The following is a 15,148-nucleotide window of genomic DNA, read 5'->3' as shown; positions in this document are numbered from 1 at the left end:
TATCATTTGCAACCATAACAAAAATGACTGAATTCTGCTGGTGTGAAAAAATGGATTAATTTCTTGTTTTAGATGTTTAAATGAAAATTTTTCCAGTGATTTAACTGCTCCAACGCATTCAAATGAGCATGCTGTTATTTTAATGAGATCTCTATCTGTTGATCGAGATTTATTCCCTGAGCGTTCATCAAAGAAACTGTCTGTTGAAGGTTCAAATCTCAAAGTGTATGTATTTCAGTTGTTTGCAATTTGTATTTATCTATTTTTAATAGGCATTTTCGAGCTTGTGATGCAAAGCAACTCAGGACAATTGTGAGTAGTTTTCTAGATTTATTGCAACTCACTTATCAAGCTCTTCAGCTTGGTGAAGAATTTGAGCAATAAAATTTTATAGAGAAGTTAATATACGCTATCATTTCGCATGTCATATCAATGTTTATTTGTCTTCTTCTTACGTAATGATCATTTCAAATAAATCATCAAAAAATATATCTATTGTCAGCAAACTGAAATGGAAAAGCAATAACTATCATAATTTGTGAAATGTTGTTGAGTAGAGTGAAATGGCTAAATGAAGTGAACTGTTTAGGACTCTCCTTTCCATCTTCTTCTCGCTGAGTGAATATGAAATGAGAAAAATTAATATTGAAATAAAGAAATAAATGAAAAGAAACGAGCGAGAAAATTAATAAAATAATGAACTCTATCTGTGAAAGAAAAGTATCACACTTGAAGAAGCAATTCCTGTTGTTCGGGCAATATGTGCGTATCTGGCTAATTCATCAGGGACAGGTTGATGTGCCTGAGTAAGAAGATGGACGACATCTGGAGCAAATGGAGCGTCATTAGGAGTGAAAAGCGTAAAGGCATTTCCCTTCTGCCCAGCACGTCCTGTACGTCCAATACGATGAACATAATCCTCAATTGCGCTGGTTTGAAAATAATGAATGAAAAGAGAAAAGATGATGTGAGATAAGTATTTGGTGCAAAAAGAAATGACAAATATTAATGAAAGCAAAATAAATACAAATTATACTTTGGCATACTTTGGAAAAGAATAGTTGACAACATAAGCAATGTCTTTAACATCCAGCCCACGAGATGCTACGTCTGTCGCAATCAGCACCGGAATTTCTCCTTTTTTGAATTGTTCCAGCACCCTTTGTCTTTCCTGCTGATCTTTTCCGCTGTGAATAGCTGCGGCTTTCTCGTCTTTCATCTGACACTGCCTTGTCAATGAGTCGACTTCTGCTCGCGTCTCGCAGAAAACAAGCACTTTCTCTTTGAGCAATGCTTTTTCTTTGTCTTTCTTTGAGTTTGATATCTTTCCTTCTTTGAAGCCATCTGCTTTTGATGAAGTGGATGCGAGTGAATCTTTATTTCTTTCATCGTCATGTTGCTTCGAAGAATATCCTTCTTCTTCCTCTTCGTCGTTTTGCAATTCTCTCATTCGACTTAAAAATCGAAAGAACCTTTTCGATGAGGATAAAAATAGTCGAAATATTTTGATAAAATTTTAAAAAAAACGAGTTACAACAAAATTCAACATAATGAAGAATGAGAATTATTCATTTGCAAACCAAACATTCTTCTGCGATTCATCACAAAACTCAAATGTCTGTGTTACTGTATCAGCGGCAGCAAGGTCATTCATCCCAACTTTGACTTGTATTGGATTCCTCATCAGTGATTCGCCCAACACCTGCACTTCCTGTGGCCAAGTGGCAGAAAACATAACTGTGTGGCGGTCTGGACGAAGTTGTGAGATGATTGCACGCAACTGAGGTTCAAAGCCCATGTCTAGCATTCTGTCAGCTTCGTCGAGTACAAGGTAAGTCACACGTTTTAGTGAGACATGTGTCGATCCCATCAGATCAAGAAGTCGACCAGGAGTTGCAATAATGACTTCTGCCCCTCTCTGTAGCTCTTGTATTTGAGGGGTTTTCGGAACTCCACCATATATCGCTATGCTCGTATTGTGAGAAGCTTCACCAAACTTTTGGAACTCTTCTTGAATTTGAGTTGCTAATTCTCTTGTAGGAGCTAGAATCAGTGCAATTGGTCCATCTCCGGGCAATAGCTGTGGCTGTGCATTAATATGAACAATCGCTGGTAGGGCATAAGACAATGTTTTCCCAGAACCAGTCTGCGCAAGGCCAATTGTATCTCTTCCAGCCAAAATGCAAGGCCAACATGCAGATTGAATTGGCGTTGGGTTCTCAAACTTTTGTTGTTCAATAGCTTCAAGGAGATATTTAGGAAATCCTGCCTGAAGAAATGTCATGCAAGGTCGTGGGATATCTGTTCCTCTAAATTTTATCTGCTTTTCTTTCAAAAATTGTTCTATTTCTTCTTCAGGAAGGGCATAAAGTCCTTTGTGCTTTCTAAAAAATCGCCTTTGAAAGGGAGGCAAAGACTTCAAATCCCACTCAACAGCTTTTATCTGTTTGAGGAAATTTGGATCCATTTTTCTTGGAATATCACTTAAATCATTTTGCCTATCTTCTTCCAACGATCCTTTTATCTTTTTTTTGGAAGAGGAATCATAGTAATTATCTTTGCTGAATGACATTGCTGATATAACTTCTAAATCGCTAACAAAAGAATAACAACAATTCTTTTATGATCCGAAGAAATAAATAAATTTTCAGATTGTTTAACCTTTATAAAATTATCATTTTCTTTTTGTCGTTCGCCTTCCGGAATAGAAACATTAATGAGCTTTCTATTCAGTAAGACATTCGATAAAATATTACCGACGGTGGGTACAGCCGTTGAGACTGTGTCATCAGAAGCTTCTATTGGTTTGGCTTTTGTCAATATAAACATTGCCCAAAACACTCACAGAGTGAAGGAACTGAAGGTTTAAGTGTTATTCTTATTTTAGTTGATCTATTTTATTTTCTCTTTTCGAATTAATAAACCTCTAAAGGCTCATACTGGAAAAATTCCACATCGCGTTGAATCTCTTCAACCAATGGTTGAAGATGTGATAAAAACCACTTCGCTTCAAGAAGCTGTTGCATCATGCACAGAAGTGTCATTTGATTTAAATAGAGCTACTCAATCATTATTTGGCTATTTGAAGTTTGAATTTTTTTCGAATATAAATTGGAAATTATTGTTTGTTTTTCAATCATAGCACCCGAGCTGCACAGCAGAACACTCCTCAGACTGTTGAAACTTTGTATACTTCATCTGCATCCCACACACAAAAAAATCAAAAAATTGAAAATAATCAAAACAATATCATTGAACCAATTGATACACAACCAACAAGTCGAATAGAAGTGAACAATGTTGCCAGCTTTATACCAAAGCGTATTCGAACCGTTGCAAACACTAATCAATTGGAAAATTTTAAAACAAACCTGTCAATTGAAACCACTGCAGTTGGTTCAGATCAAAATCAGAATAATCAAACCTCAAACTCTGTTTCTCAAGGATTTACAAAACATCCTACAACAATTGAGCCTGTAACTTATTCGCAATTAGCTCAACTGCCTCCTGTTTCTCCAATCACTCCTCCTCCTGCAGTTGAAGAGAAATTTTCAACGAACATTACTTCTGGAAATGAACAGCAAAAGAGCGACCCTGCTGAATCTGTCGTTTCTAATGCACCATCTGAACCAAAAGTGGAGGAAAAGCACGATGATAAATTGGAAGAAGAAGAAGAAAACAAGGAAGACGGTTCAAAGCCCGTTCCTCTGTATGAAATTCCGACGCGGATAACTGCAAGCAATCCGTCCAGTCGGAGGTCTGGCGCGCGAAGAATCGTTGGGCCGAATGTGGCGTCTTCGTATTCTCCTCCAGCTTCTCTTTCTGCCTCGTCTCCATCAGTCCTGACATCTGGGAAATCTTCCTTTGGAAGCTCAAGTTCTCCATCAGCAAATGCTCCTTCTTTGCAGTCTGCATCGCTGGAAGCTTCTGCTCCTTCGTCTTCTCTTTCGTCTTTGAGTGACTCTTCGCTTTCTGCTTCTTCTTCATATTCGCATCCAGCCAGCAATATCCCTATCATCCCTCTAAGCATGTCGGCTTCTGTGCCTTCATCCTCTCTTTCTTCAGTGTACTCGTCGTCTTTGTCAACCTCCCTCTCTTCTGTCATTTCATCCTCACACGAAACTAAAATCACTGATGGAGAGATTGTGATGGTTGTTGGAGGAAAGAAAAGAGAAGAGAATGAGTCGAAGAAGGTGGAAGAGGAAGAAACTGCAAAGACGAATGAAGAAAAAGAGAAAGATGATACTGAAAAAGAGAAGGAAGAAGAAAATGCGAAAGCAAAAGAGAAAGAAATTGAAGAAAAGCAAAGAAAGGAGAATGAAGAAAAAGAAAGAGAAGAGAAAGAGAAGAGAGAAAGAGAGGAAAGGGAAAGAGAAGAGAAGGAGAAGGAAGAAAGAGAAAGAAAAGAGAGAGAAGAAAAAATAAAAGAAGAAAAAGAGCGAATCGAACGTGAACAGAGAGAAAGAGAAGAAAAAGAAAGAAAGGAGAGAGAAGAGAAAGAAGAAAGAGAAAGAAAAGAAAAAGAGGAGAAAGAGAAAAGGGAGAAAGAAGAAAAGGAAAGAAGAGAAAGAGAGGAAAGAGAGAAGAAGGAAAGAGAAGAGAAAGAGAAGAGAGAGAGGGAAGAAAAAGAGAGAAAGGAAAAAGAAGAGAGGGAAGAGAGAGAAAGGAAGGAAAAAGAAGAGAAAGAAAGAAAAGAGAGGGAAGAGAGGGAAGAGAGGGAAGAGAGGGAAAGGCTGGAAAGAGAAGAGAGAGAGAGAATGGAAAGACTGAAATCAACGTTTCTTCCTTCCGCCGATGTTGATGACGATGAATTGAACAGAGCTCTTCAAGAATCATTCGCAGAAAGCAATCTTGCATCTGTCGCAGCAGAAGAAAGCAGAGAAGGAGAGGGAAAAGGAGAACAGCTCAATGACAAGGCAAACGAAGAAGAAGCAGTGAACGTCGTTTCAGCGGAAATAAAGGAAGGAGAGCAAGAAAAAGACAGCAAAACTGGAGAAAATGGAATGGAAAGCACAGAGGTTGGCAAACTGACTGGTGAAGCTCAAGTAACAAAAGACAAAGAGAACAGCTCTGCAGAGAGTGTTGCAAAAGAGGTGGATTCGGCTTCGGAGGTTGCAGTAAAAGCAAATGTGAAAGAGGATCTCACAGAAAAAGCAGCAGAAGGCATTGAATCAGAAATACAGAGCAAAGTTGAAGAAATTAAAGAAGAAAAGCAAAGTAAAGAAGAGGAATCAGCAATTGAAAAAGAAGGGCTTTTTGACGGGCTTGACGAAATGATAGGCGACGATTTTGATGTTGATGACGATGAAATGATGATGGCGATGGACGAGATGATGATGGATAGCAAGAAACCTACGGGGAAAAAGAAGGGATCAAAGAAAAAGAAGGGAAGCACGCTAAAAAAACCAAAAAAGAAAATCGAAAAATAAAGGAAAACTTTTTTATCCTCATTTTGCAATTTTTTTTTATTGACAGTTTAAGAAAATTCGATAATGATAATCCTTTATTTTTCTTTTATTGGGAAAGGAATGATATAAGGTGGTCGAAAAATTAAGAATTTTATAAATATTGCGCTTTATCTGATTCAGAAAAAGTGTTTCAAGAATAATTTTGTGTCTGATTATCTCAAGAGGAAAATATTGGAGCTCATAGAATTTATAGCACAACAAATATAAAAAATTGAAGGTGTCAAAAAAATAAAATTTTTTAAAAAAAATTAAGAAAAAAAAAATCCATTTTCTTTCAACACAAATCTCAAATTTTTGTATTTAATTATATTTTTATTGTTCTGATAAAAACGAAAAAAAAGGGAAATAATATTTTTTTATTCTTAAAGTTGAATTTCAAACCATTATCCCAACATTTTTTCACATGTTTCAAATGTTTGCACAAGATAACGAAAGCTTCAAATTTTGATGAAGTGTTTGAATCATATTTTCAAAAAAGAAAACAACTTGACGAAGTTTTTATTAACAATTGTGTACAGTCAAGACCTGATTCAATCACGTCGAATACAATCACATTCGTTTATAGTCACATTTTTCCATGCATCGACATTTTTTGCTTGTTTTTCATTCATTTTCCATAACATATAATCACAGGGCTGAAAATATATAATCACATTTTATTTTATTATGGGTGCTTTTTCAATGAAAAATCGATTTTTTGATCAAAAATTTTAATTTTTTCACTTTTTCAAAAATATACTCAAATAAATTAAAGTTATATGCATTGATGCAAAAAATTAATTTCGCAAGTGAAAAATGCGTTTTGATGAAGAATTTTCAAAAATGAAAAAATCGACCATTAATTAATTAATTAATGAATGAATTTTTATTTTTTTCTGTGTAAAGCATCATCATGTATAATCACAATCGTATACAGTCACAAAAAGTTGTGCAAAAACCGATGTGATTATATCCGGTTTAGACTGCAATAAATTTTAAAACATTGTTTATTTCTTTCGAAATATTCTATAAATCAAAATTTTTTTTGAAAAAGTTCCATTTGTTTATTTTTCAAATAAAATTAAAATTTCATATTTTCATCAATTTTCTGTTCCCACTCACAAAATTTCGCTTTTATGACAATAAAATCTTGACAATGTTATAATTTCCATTAAAGAAAAGTTTCGTGAGTGTGAACAGAAAATCGATGAAAATATGAAATTTTTATTTTATTTGAATGCTAAATAAAATGAAGTTTAAAAAAAAAATTTGCCAAATGAGTTATTCTATTTGAAAATTTGCTAATGTTTTATATCTGGGTCAAATAAAATTCAACCTTTTTTGAATTTTGTTAAAAAAAAATCTTCCAAATTCTTTTTAATGCACAAATTCTTGCATCAACCGTGTTTTTATGTTCTTATTTGAAAAGTGATGAACTTTGATGGATTTTTCATTAATTAAAAATTTATTTGAATTGGGTGATTATTTTTGATATCATAAAAAATTACGAAGTTTGATCATAAAAATTTTTCATTAAGGGTGGGGTTGATAAGAAAATATTTTTGTAAAATAATGCGAAAATATAGTTCAATATATTATTATTATTATTTATTTGTTGATTTTAATTTGTTTCCAATTGATTTTATTTCAAATATCTTGAAATAAAAATAATTTCAAAAAAAAATATCGAAAATTCAATAAACATAATAAAACATAAGTTTGCTGATTTCAAAAACATGATAACAATAATTTTTATAACGTTGTAAATCAATTTCTTATTTAAATATTTGTAAAATAATTTCATTGCAAAGAAATTATAAAATTTATTTTGTAGATCAGAAAATTTTTGTTGTTAACAAAAAATTTTCAAAACAAACAATGACAAATTTGATAGTAACAAAAGGTATTAATCGAATAAACAACAATTTGTTGTTTATATATGTTAAAAACAAACAATTCTTTTTTAAAAGTCATTTTGAATAATTGATAAACGTTGTCAAAAGAAACAAACGAAAAAATCTATGAAATTCATGCACCACTTTTAACACTGAAAAAGATTTCACCTTGCAACCATTCTCGCATCATTTTCCACATCTTTAAACCTTCCGCACTCCACTCATTCTCATTTCACTTCTTTTTTTATCATTTTATATCTAGACATTCACCCCTTCTGCTTTCCTTTTGTCGCACTGATTCTTTTCCATGCAGGTTCTGAAAACACTCCTATCGTCTGCGATGGCTGATGAAGAAGAAGGGCGTGTGCCCATTGATCCAACTGCATCTCCGCTGTCTCCTTGAATGGCCTATTTCTCCACATGGCTGCTACATCCACTTTCACTGTCCTTGTATCTCATCTATTTGCTTTCTCTTTCTTCGCTGATTCTTCACTAGTGGCAGTCTTCCCGTCTGCTCTGACCAGCTCAACAGCTTCGAGGCTGAGTGCCTCAGAACCCATAACAGCCTTCGCTTTTGACTCATCAAACATCTGCAACATCGTGAGTTCAGGTGACAGAAAGGTTCTTATATGCACAATCCGTGGAAGCGAAGATGCTGTTGAGGGCTGACAGCAATGATGCGCCTTCATAACGATAATTCACAGCTTGTTTCATCGGCACACATCTTCACACAGTACATATGCTCCCATTCAATAAGCATAGGCATTGACCATTTATCGATTGGAAAAAGCGTGAAAGCTCCCCTCCCATCCCTCTCTTTATCTCCACCTCCGCTTTGCATTAAATGATTGCTTCGTGGCAAAGGATTTATTTCTCAGATGCCCAACATCCCCCACCAAATCAACGAGTCCTTCTTTTCCATCAACGTCATCTAGCCCTCTCTTTCCAAAAACACCTTTATCTGCGGCTCCGACTCCTGCTCTCCCGCCCTCGACACCGATCCCGATGTCTATATCCTCCCCTTTCATCACCTTCTTCCGCTCCCACTAGATATTCCTCTACCAAGACACGCACCATCAACAATATCCAATTCCAATCAGTAACTGAAAGCCTTGTTCTTGTTCACTTCACCACATATATTCCGTTTTTGTTGAGTTTCTCAGAGCTTCTTTCATATAAAAGCCGGATCTCCTTCCGTTCCTCTTTATCGTCCATACGCTATTCTGTCTTCAACCTTGATGAATAATATTTTGATGTATCTCTCTAACTTCTTTTCATTCGCTGGCCTGTTCTTTTACCTCAATTCCGAACTGCTATATGCTTGCAAGGGAGCACTTCACTTCTCAAAACCTGCTCTTCGTGATCGCACATCCTCCTGATTCTTTCTCTTCCACATCATCCTTTCCTCTTTCAACGCTACCTCGTCCGCGCTTGTGTTAGATGATAGCTCCGACAGCTCGGTAGAACATCTTATCGCTTCAGATCTTGTAATTGTTGTTAAAGAAATATTCCTTCACACTTTGATCCAAATAGATTAAAAAGCTCCTTTATTTTGATGCGCTTTATCTTTACCATCATTTTTCTCGGCCGGCTCTGTAGAAGCATGCGTGTAGGTCACTTTCAACTCACCAACGACAGCCTCTCCACCCTGAATTACCCCTCCACACTCCGCAATCTTATCTGTTCCTACACCTGTGCGCTCAGCATCGCCTTGATCAAAGGAGGAGGCGTCATGCCACCTGAAACCTCCACATGGCACCTCAACTGTGAATATGCTCTCCACTGCGTAGCTTCTCAACACCCTTCCCAGCTCCTCGTTGCTGTTCTCCAAGATACTTGAAAAAAAGAAAAACAAAAGCAAGAATGATTCAGATATTCAACGAACTCTTCTTGCTTCGTTGTCGCTTCCTGTTCTGGTCCGTTATCGTCTTTTGTTCCAACTTCTTCCCCTTTCCATTTAACTTTTGCATTTTTTCAAATCTCTTAATTTTTTTCAATCCGATTTCCATTCATCGTTTTTTTACCAATACATGCTCTTCTTTCTCTAATCTTCATTCTCTTCATTAACTTATCAATCATCTTCTCATTTTCAACATGCTTCTTTTTTTCACAAATGCCTTCTATATTCAAATATATATCTCATTCAGATGACAAAAATGAAGAAATCCAATCAAATGAAGTGAGAGATGATGATAAAAAAGCATTGTTATATGATGTTTATGCACACAAAGAAGACGAAGAAGACGAAGAAGACGAAGAAGACGAAGAAGACGAAGAAGACGAAGAAGACGAAGAAGACGAAGAAGACGAAGAAGACGAAGAAGAAGTGGAATAATAATAATAATAATAATAATAATAATAATAAAACGTGGAAAAAGAAATGGAAGAGGAAGAGGGAAAGGGAAATGAAGAGGAAGAAGAAGAAGGTAAATTCGAGACTGACAAATAAGACTCTTCAATGAAAGAGATATGCGTTGCATTTGGACACTCATCAGCAGCTTGGTCTTTCTCTGCCTCAGAAGAAGAATCCACAAAAAAGCATAGCATTTGAACACAGCAACAATCAGTTAGCCATGAATAATATTTGATGGAGGATGATACAAAAAAAGTTCTAATTCTAGCAATTACGTTGTTTTGGCAGCCACTCCATCAAATTGTTCAGATTGATAAGAATTAGTCTATTCATTTGGCGCTTTTTTGAACGATTTTGGTGCTTGCATGTTTGCGTATCCTTCTCGGCATCTTCTTCTTTCTCTTTCACTTTCACTCTCTTCTTCTTCGTTTCCATTTCTGACTTTTTCAAGTTCTTTGTCACTTCCGTTTTTCAATTTCTTTTTTCCCCCACTTTCATCTGCCTTGATTGCATTTCACCACTATCTCTCTCATCTCCTCGATCTCCTTCATCTTCAAAATCATCCTTTTCCCTCTTCATTTTCTCCTCTTTCTATCCCTTTAGATCTGAGCACTCAATGAAATGAATCAGTATTCTTTTGATAAAAAAAAAAATAAATTTCATCTTTCCCTTTTGCCTCTGGCTCAGCAGAACTCTTCATCTGATGGCCAGCCCTTCTTCTGTGTGGATGAAGACACGCAGAATGGGAAGAAAGCAAACCAAGTGGAAAAGCAGAGGAAGGAGTAGGAGAAGAAGAATGAGTATGTTGCTGTTTATTCTGTGCCTGTGAATGAATAAGGAGTTGCAGTGGCGAACAGAAGAAGAGGAAAAATGAACTTCTGGAGGCTGAGCAAAGTCGCCTTTCCTGCCAAGCACTATTTGAAAGTTGCTGAATTCTTCTGATTGAGTCGCAGAATCAAGTTTATTGTTATCACTCAAGTTGCCAAGCTGACTCATCCCATTCGTTTCTCCATCGCATTTAACTTTTGAATTAAAATTATCAAAAGAGGAAGCTATTCCTTTTTCATCCTTCATCTTCTCCTTTTTCTCATCCTCTTCTTCTGCATCCCCCACTTCAAAGCGTGTTCTATTCCTCCACGCGGCCTTCTCCTTCTCCTGCTCCACATCTGCCTGCTTAAAGTTGTTCTCCACAAATTCACATCTCACCAGCTCTTTTTACCAGTGCAAAAAACGTGTTTTGTCTTGCCACTCAACCATAGCAGCGTACACACACCTATCACCCGGGCAAGTAGGTTGATCAGGCGAAGACGATGGTCTTCATAATGAGGAGGAGGAAAAGAAGAAAAACCTAAATTTTGAGACTTATGTGAATGAATCTTAGGCTTCTCAGATGAATTGAATTCTTCTTTCTCATCTTCTTCTCTGCTTTCATCTGATAACATTTCTTTTGAATCATCTTCCATCAATTGTTGATGTATTCTCCTTATCGAAGAAACAGCTCTTCCAAAAATGTTTGTGCTGTGATAGAATCGTTTGGAATGACTGCTGAATGAAGAGAGCAGACGCGCCCAGTCATTTGTGGTAAAATATGTGTGTGGAGAACAGGCTGTGAAGATTATTTGGCTGGACGAAGAAGAAGAAGAAGAAGAAGAAGAAGAAGAAGAAGAAGAAGAAGAAGAAGAATTTTTTCCTTTATTTGTGTCAGGATCATCGAAACTTGGAAGTGATGATGATATTGATGTTCCTCTTTTGTGGTCGATTTTGTGAACAAAAGGCGCTCTTTGCTCTTTCTTCATTCTCATCGCTTGCATTCCCTTTGGAGTTCGATAAGTCAGTCCCTTTTCTGTTTTCCCTTTGTTTCCCTCATCTTTCTCTCCATCCTTCTGCTTCTCTTCATCCTTCTTCTCTTTCTCTCCTTTCTCCTTCTCTTCCTCTTCCTCCTCCTCTCCATACGGCCCATATCGAATCGACGGCGCACACACAACAAAGTTGCCTATTGTAAACTCGCTTGGCTGCATCATCAACGAATGTCTTTCTTGATTCGTTCGGAAGACACAAGTTGAGCCAAAATCCATTCGAACATCTCGTTCTGCTGACTGCCTAGCATGTTAAGGATAATCTGAGTCATCTATAGAGTCGTTTGTTTCATCGTTTTCTTCGTCTTTTTCATCTTCGCTCGCTTCGTAGAAGGAGTCTGAATAAGCAGATCGATGGTGAGAATAAATGAGTGGAGAAAAAGAAGAAGATAATGATGGTGTATTCCGATGATTTCTTGTATCTATGCCCTGCGCTCGTGACGAATTCTGTTTGTGTTCCTTTTGCTTCGGCTTCTTTTCTGTATTTTGTTCTCATTCATCATTAATCCTATTTTCCACAGTGTCTTTGATCACCTGCTCTCGAAAGTGGTACGATTCACACCCGTAAAAATTATCTTTTTGCAGCTTGCCCAGTTCTTCCTTCTCTTCTTTCTATCTCTTCTGTTTTGCACTTTTTTCGTATCTTCGCTTTTTGTGTTCTGAATCACTCATTACTCCTTCTTCCTCTTAATATTTATCTCATCTTCCTCTATCTTCCTCCTCTTCCTCTCCATTTCCATCTCCCTCTTTTCTTCTCTTTCTCTTTCTCGCTCTTCTCATCTGTTTCCCCGCCATTTCTCTTCACTGCTGCTTGTTCTGAAAGATGCCGTGCTTTCCCGCTGCCACATTGTCCTCAAACACACCAACCACTCCGCTCACGAAACATTCGGAGGAAAAACGAGAAGTCGAATCGAAGCTCATCTCCGGTTCCGTCTTCATCTCGCTCATCGCTTCTGACCGAGAGTCGGTGGTGGATTTGGAAGAAGAAGAAGAAGAGGATGAGGAAGAGGAAGAGGAAGATAAGGAAGAAGGAGAAGGCATGTGATGTGGTTTTGCCTCGTTTGTTGAAAAAGGAGAAGTTAATTTTTGATGTTATTGAAGATCGAGAATATTGAAAATGAATGCATATTATTATCAACTGAGAAATTCATTGAAATTCTCGTCTTCTGTTTCTTTTTCTTCTGCAGAGGAGAAACATCTGAATCCTTTTTCACTTTCAGCTCAATCTCTTTCTCTCTCTCCAACAAAAAATACGAAAGATTGAGTAATCTCTTTTTCATTCCATCTCTTCCACATTCAATTCCCCTTCTTTCACAAGAAATCTTCTTTCCTCAAAAATAATTCTTCGCCAAAGCACAATGCAAGCCATCTTCGATTTATCTTGAATTTCATCAATCTTCATTTCATTTTTCTTCCTTGCTTTTCTTCTTCAAAGCCATATAATTCTTCGCTCTTTCAACATCCTGAATAAAAAAATTATAATCACTTCAAAAAAAAATAATAATAACAGCAAACCTTCAGAACCTATTTTTAAGCCAATGTCTAAATTTTATCCTATTGGCAACTGTTTTCTTTATCAATTTCATTATTTCTTCCTTTTTCAAGTGTTTCATCATCTGATTCCCCAAACATCCTTTCCGTCAGTTGTTTTTCCATCAAATGCATCGATTTCTGGTCCTTCTGAAAAATGTGAAATTTATGCATTTTGCTCAATTTCATCTTTCTCATTGAAAAATATCCTTGTTTCTCGTCTGAAAATATCATCTCCAATTCCCTTCCCAATCCCTTCACCCTGGGCACTTTTCGTATGAATTCGCTGGCTCAACTCGATGGTCAGCCTGCACAATGAGATATCCCGCTTTCATTCATTTTCATTCTTTTTGACCTGCTGCCCCTAAAACAACACAAAAAGACATCAACAGGTTAATATTCATATATAGAAAAATAAATAAAAACCAAACTTCCTTCTCTGCCTTTTATTAGCAATTATTCTTTGGCATACCAATCATATAAATATTTTCATTAAAAACAAAAGAAAGAACAACTATTGATTGTCTATGAAAAAGATTTGTTTAAAAAACATGTGTTTTCCTCATATGATAACAAATAACAAACCTCGATGCAACGTCAATGTGAGAAAAATTGTTGAAAGAACATTTTGAAATAAAGTTATGGAATTTTTTCTCATTGAAAAAAGTTCTAAACACACATTTTTTTTAATCATTTTTAATGAATATTGTTATTTTGATAATTATGAAATGTTTGAACACAAATAGAATATAAGCATTTTCTCGTTCTTGAAAGAACAAAAAAGCGAAAAATTTTCATAGATTTTTGATCTGAAAATTTGAGATACATTTTTCGAAAAAGAGGTCACACCTTGGTACCCCTTTTTTTGACATGTTTCACGCACCTTCATAACAACAAATCGATTCGTGCAAAAAAAATGTCACCCAAGGTGTGACCCTCGTGGGATACCTTAAAAATATTTTTTCCTTATGATCATTTCCATAATTATTGGTATAAGCATTAAGTTTTATATTTATTTGGATGAAATATTAATGTTTTAATTTTTATTTTAAAATTCAATCTGTATATTAATGAAATGATATTTTTTCGTTTTGCTTATTTTTTGAGAATAAGAATTCTCAGCTGTCAATTCACTCTTATTTGCAATCTTAATTTTTTCATTATTTTTTCATATCCTTGATGAAATCAGTTGATTTGATTTTTTCACATTGTTGTTGTTCATTATTGTCAACATTCAATTTTCAAATAATCAAACCAGTTCACTGTGCACAATGTTGGAAATGTTTCGAAAAAAATGAATTGGAACATTGAAACAACAACAAACAAACCAAAAAACTTAAACACTAAAAAACTAAGTTAAACTTATTGAAACAAATAAAAAAACAATTCCAAATAACTTTTTGCAACATCTGACGATAAACAAAATTAAATACAAAGACATCTTTTTCTTTCAATCAAACACAAACATATTTATTTTCTATTTCATTCTCAAGAAATTCTCACTAATCATTATCAAATTGCCCAATATTCTGAACAATGAAAGGTCAAATAAAAAGCAGTACTATAACAGCTAATTCATGAAATCAATGACAATTCCAAACAAAAAAGATTACAAATACTTCAAGTCCAAAAACAAACTTGACTGTTTTTCTTTTGTTTTCCATCCACTCACCCCTTTCTGATATTTCTCTCTCTTTGACTCAAAAAGATCAAATTCAACAAAGAAAAAAGACAGACACAATGATAAAACATCACTTCACACTCTCAACAACTCTCTCTTCCAAAAACCTCACTCAAAGATCAATGAATTCCCTCATAACTCTCTTTATTAATGAATCTCGATAAATACATATATAAGCGGGACAATAACCAATTTAATTATAGGGACATATCAGGGACAATAACCAAAAGAAAACAATCGGATTCTAACTATTGTGCACCTGGGAGGCTGTTCGTCGTATCCAGGTCCGGATAAAGCAGCCCGGAGGCTGCAATATCTAATACGAACAGTCATGTCCAGCACCCTTCCGATAGAGTGCCAGCTAAGCATGCACAATAACCAGTTTC

General features: G+C 35.7%; 7 protein-coding genes across 7 annotated transcripts; 2 read left to right on the top strand and 5 right to left on the bottom strand.

The window, feature by feature from the left end:
- Window positions 1–14: 14 nt before the first annotated feature.
- Window positions 15–505, top strand: MONOS_18634 (putative EKC/KEOPS complex subunit PCC1/LAGE3). The gene is made up of 3 exons (XM_067871671.1): window positions 15–40; window positions 97–225; window positions 273–505. The coding sequence occupies exons 1-3, from the start codon at window positions 24–26 to the stop codon at window positions 382–384; spliced, it is 258 nt and encodes an 85-aa protein (XP_067726669.1). The 5' UTR covers window positions 15–23; the 3' UTR covers window positions 385–505.
- Window positions 506–585: 80 nt separating this feature from the next.
- Window positions 586–2,467, bottom strand: MONOS_9909 (ATP-dependent RNA helicase DDX5/DBP2; the record flags this gene model as incomplete). The annotated part of the gene is made up of 4 exons (XM_067880450.1): window positions 586–614; window positions 730–929; window positions 1,047–1,472; window positions 1,581–2,467. The coding sequence occupies 4 exons, from the start codon at window positions 2,465–2,467 to the stop codon at window positions 586–588; spliced, it is 1,542 nt and encodes a 513-aa protein (XP_067726668.1).
- Window positions 2,468–2,716: 249 nt separating this feature from the next.
- MONOS_9908 (uncharacterized protein) lies at window positions 2,717–5,499 on the top strand (the record flags this gene model as incomplete). The annotated part of the gene is made up of 3 exons (XM_067880449.1): window positions 2,717–2,863; window positions 2,933–3,087; window positions 3,143–5,499. The coding sequence occupies 3 exons, from the start codon at window positions 2,717–2,719 to the stop codon at window positions 5,427–5,429; spliced, it is 2,589 nt and encodes an 862-aa protein (XP_067726667.1). The 3' UTR covers window positions 5,430–5,499.
- A 2,298-nt stretch (window positions 5,500–7,797) lies between these two features.
- Window positions 7,798–8,370, bottom strand: MONOS_9907 (uncharacterized protein; the record flags this gene model as incomplete). The annotated part of the gene is made up of 2 exons (XM_067880448.1): window positions 7,798–8,007; window positions 8,230–8,370. 2 exons carry the CDS (start codon window positions 8,368–8,370, stop codon window positions 7,798–7,800), a joined length of 351 nt encoding a protein of 116 aa, XP_067726666.1.
- A 506-nt stretch (window positions 8,371–8,876) lies between these two features.
- Window positions 8,877–9,889, bottom strand: MONOS_9906 (uncharacterized protein; the record flags this gene model as incomplete). Its single annotated transcript, XM_067880447.1, has 2 exons — window positions 8,877–9,177; window positions 9,570–9,889. 2 exons carry the CDS (start codon window positions 9,887–9,889, stop codon window positions 8,877–8,879), a joined length of 621 nt encoding a protein of 206 aa, XP_067726665.1.
- Window positions 9,890–9,944: 55 nt separating this feature from the next.
- On the bottom strand, window positions 9,945–11,716 carry MONOS_9905 (uncharacterized protein; the record flags this gene model as incomplete). Its single annotated transcript, XM_067880446.1, has 2 exons — window positions 9,945–10,906; window positions 10,969–11,716. The coding sequence occupies 2 exons, from the start codon at window positions 11,714–11,716 to the stop codon at window positions 10,392–10,394; spliced, it is 1,263 nt and encodes a 420-aa protein (XP_067726664.1). The 3' UTR covers window positions 9,945–10,391.
- A 636-nt stretch (window positions 11,717–12,352) lies between these two features.
- Window positions 12,353–12,592, bottom strand: MONOS_9904 (uncharacterized protein; the record flags this gene model as incomplete). The annotated part of the gene is made up of 1 exon (XM_067880445.1): window positions 12,353–12,592. One exon carries the CDS (start codon window positions 12,590–12,592, stop codon window positions 12,353–12,355), a length of 240 nt encoding a protein of 79 aa, XP_067726663.1.
- Window positions 12,593–15,148: the final 2,556 nt, after the last annotated feature.

This window comes from Monocercomonoides exilis, assembly GCF_001643675.1.
Source record: "Monocercomonoides exilis strain PA203 chromosome Unknown scaffold25-1336746, whole genome shotgun sequence".
Classification (NCBI taxonomy): Eukaryota; Preaxostyla; order Oxymonadida; family Polymastigidae; genus Monocercomonoides; species Monocercomonoides exilis.
This window is presented reverse-complemented; position numbering and strand designations above follow the sequence as displayed.

Bases quoted from the DNA above. Each gene is read 5' to 3' on its own strand.
- MONOS_18634 (XM_067871671.1), top strand. The intron at 226-272 runs GTATGTATTTCA...TATTTTTAATAG, and splicing joins GAAGGTTCAAATCTCAAAGT to GCATTTTCGAGCTTGTGATG.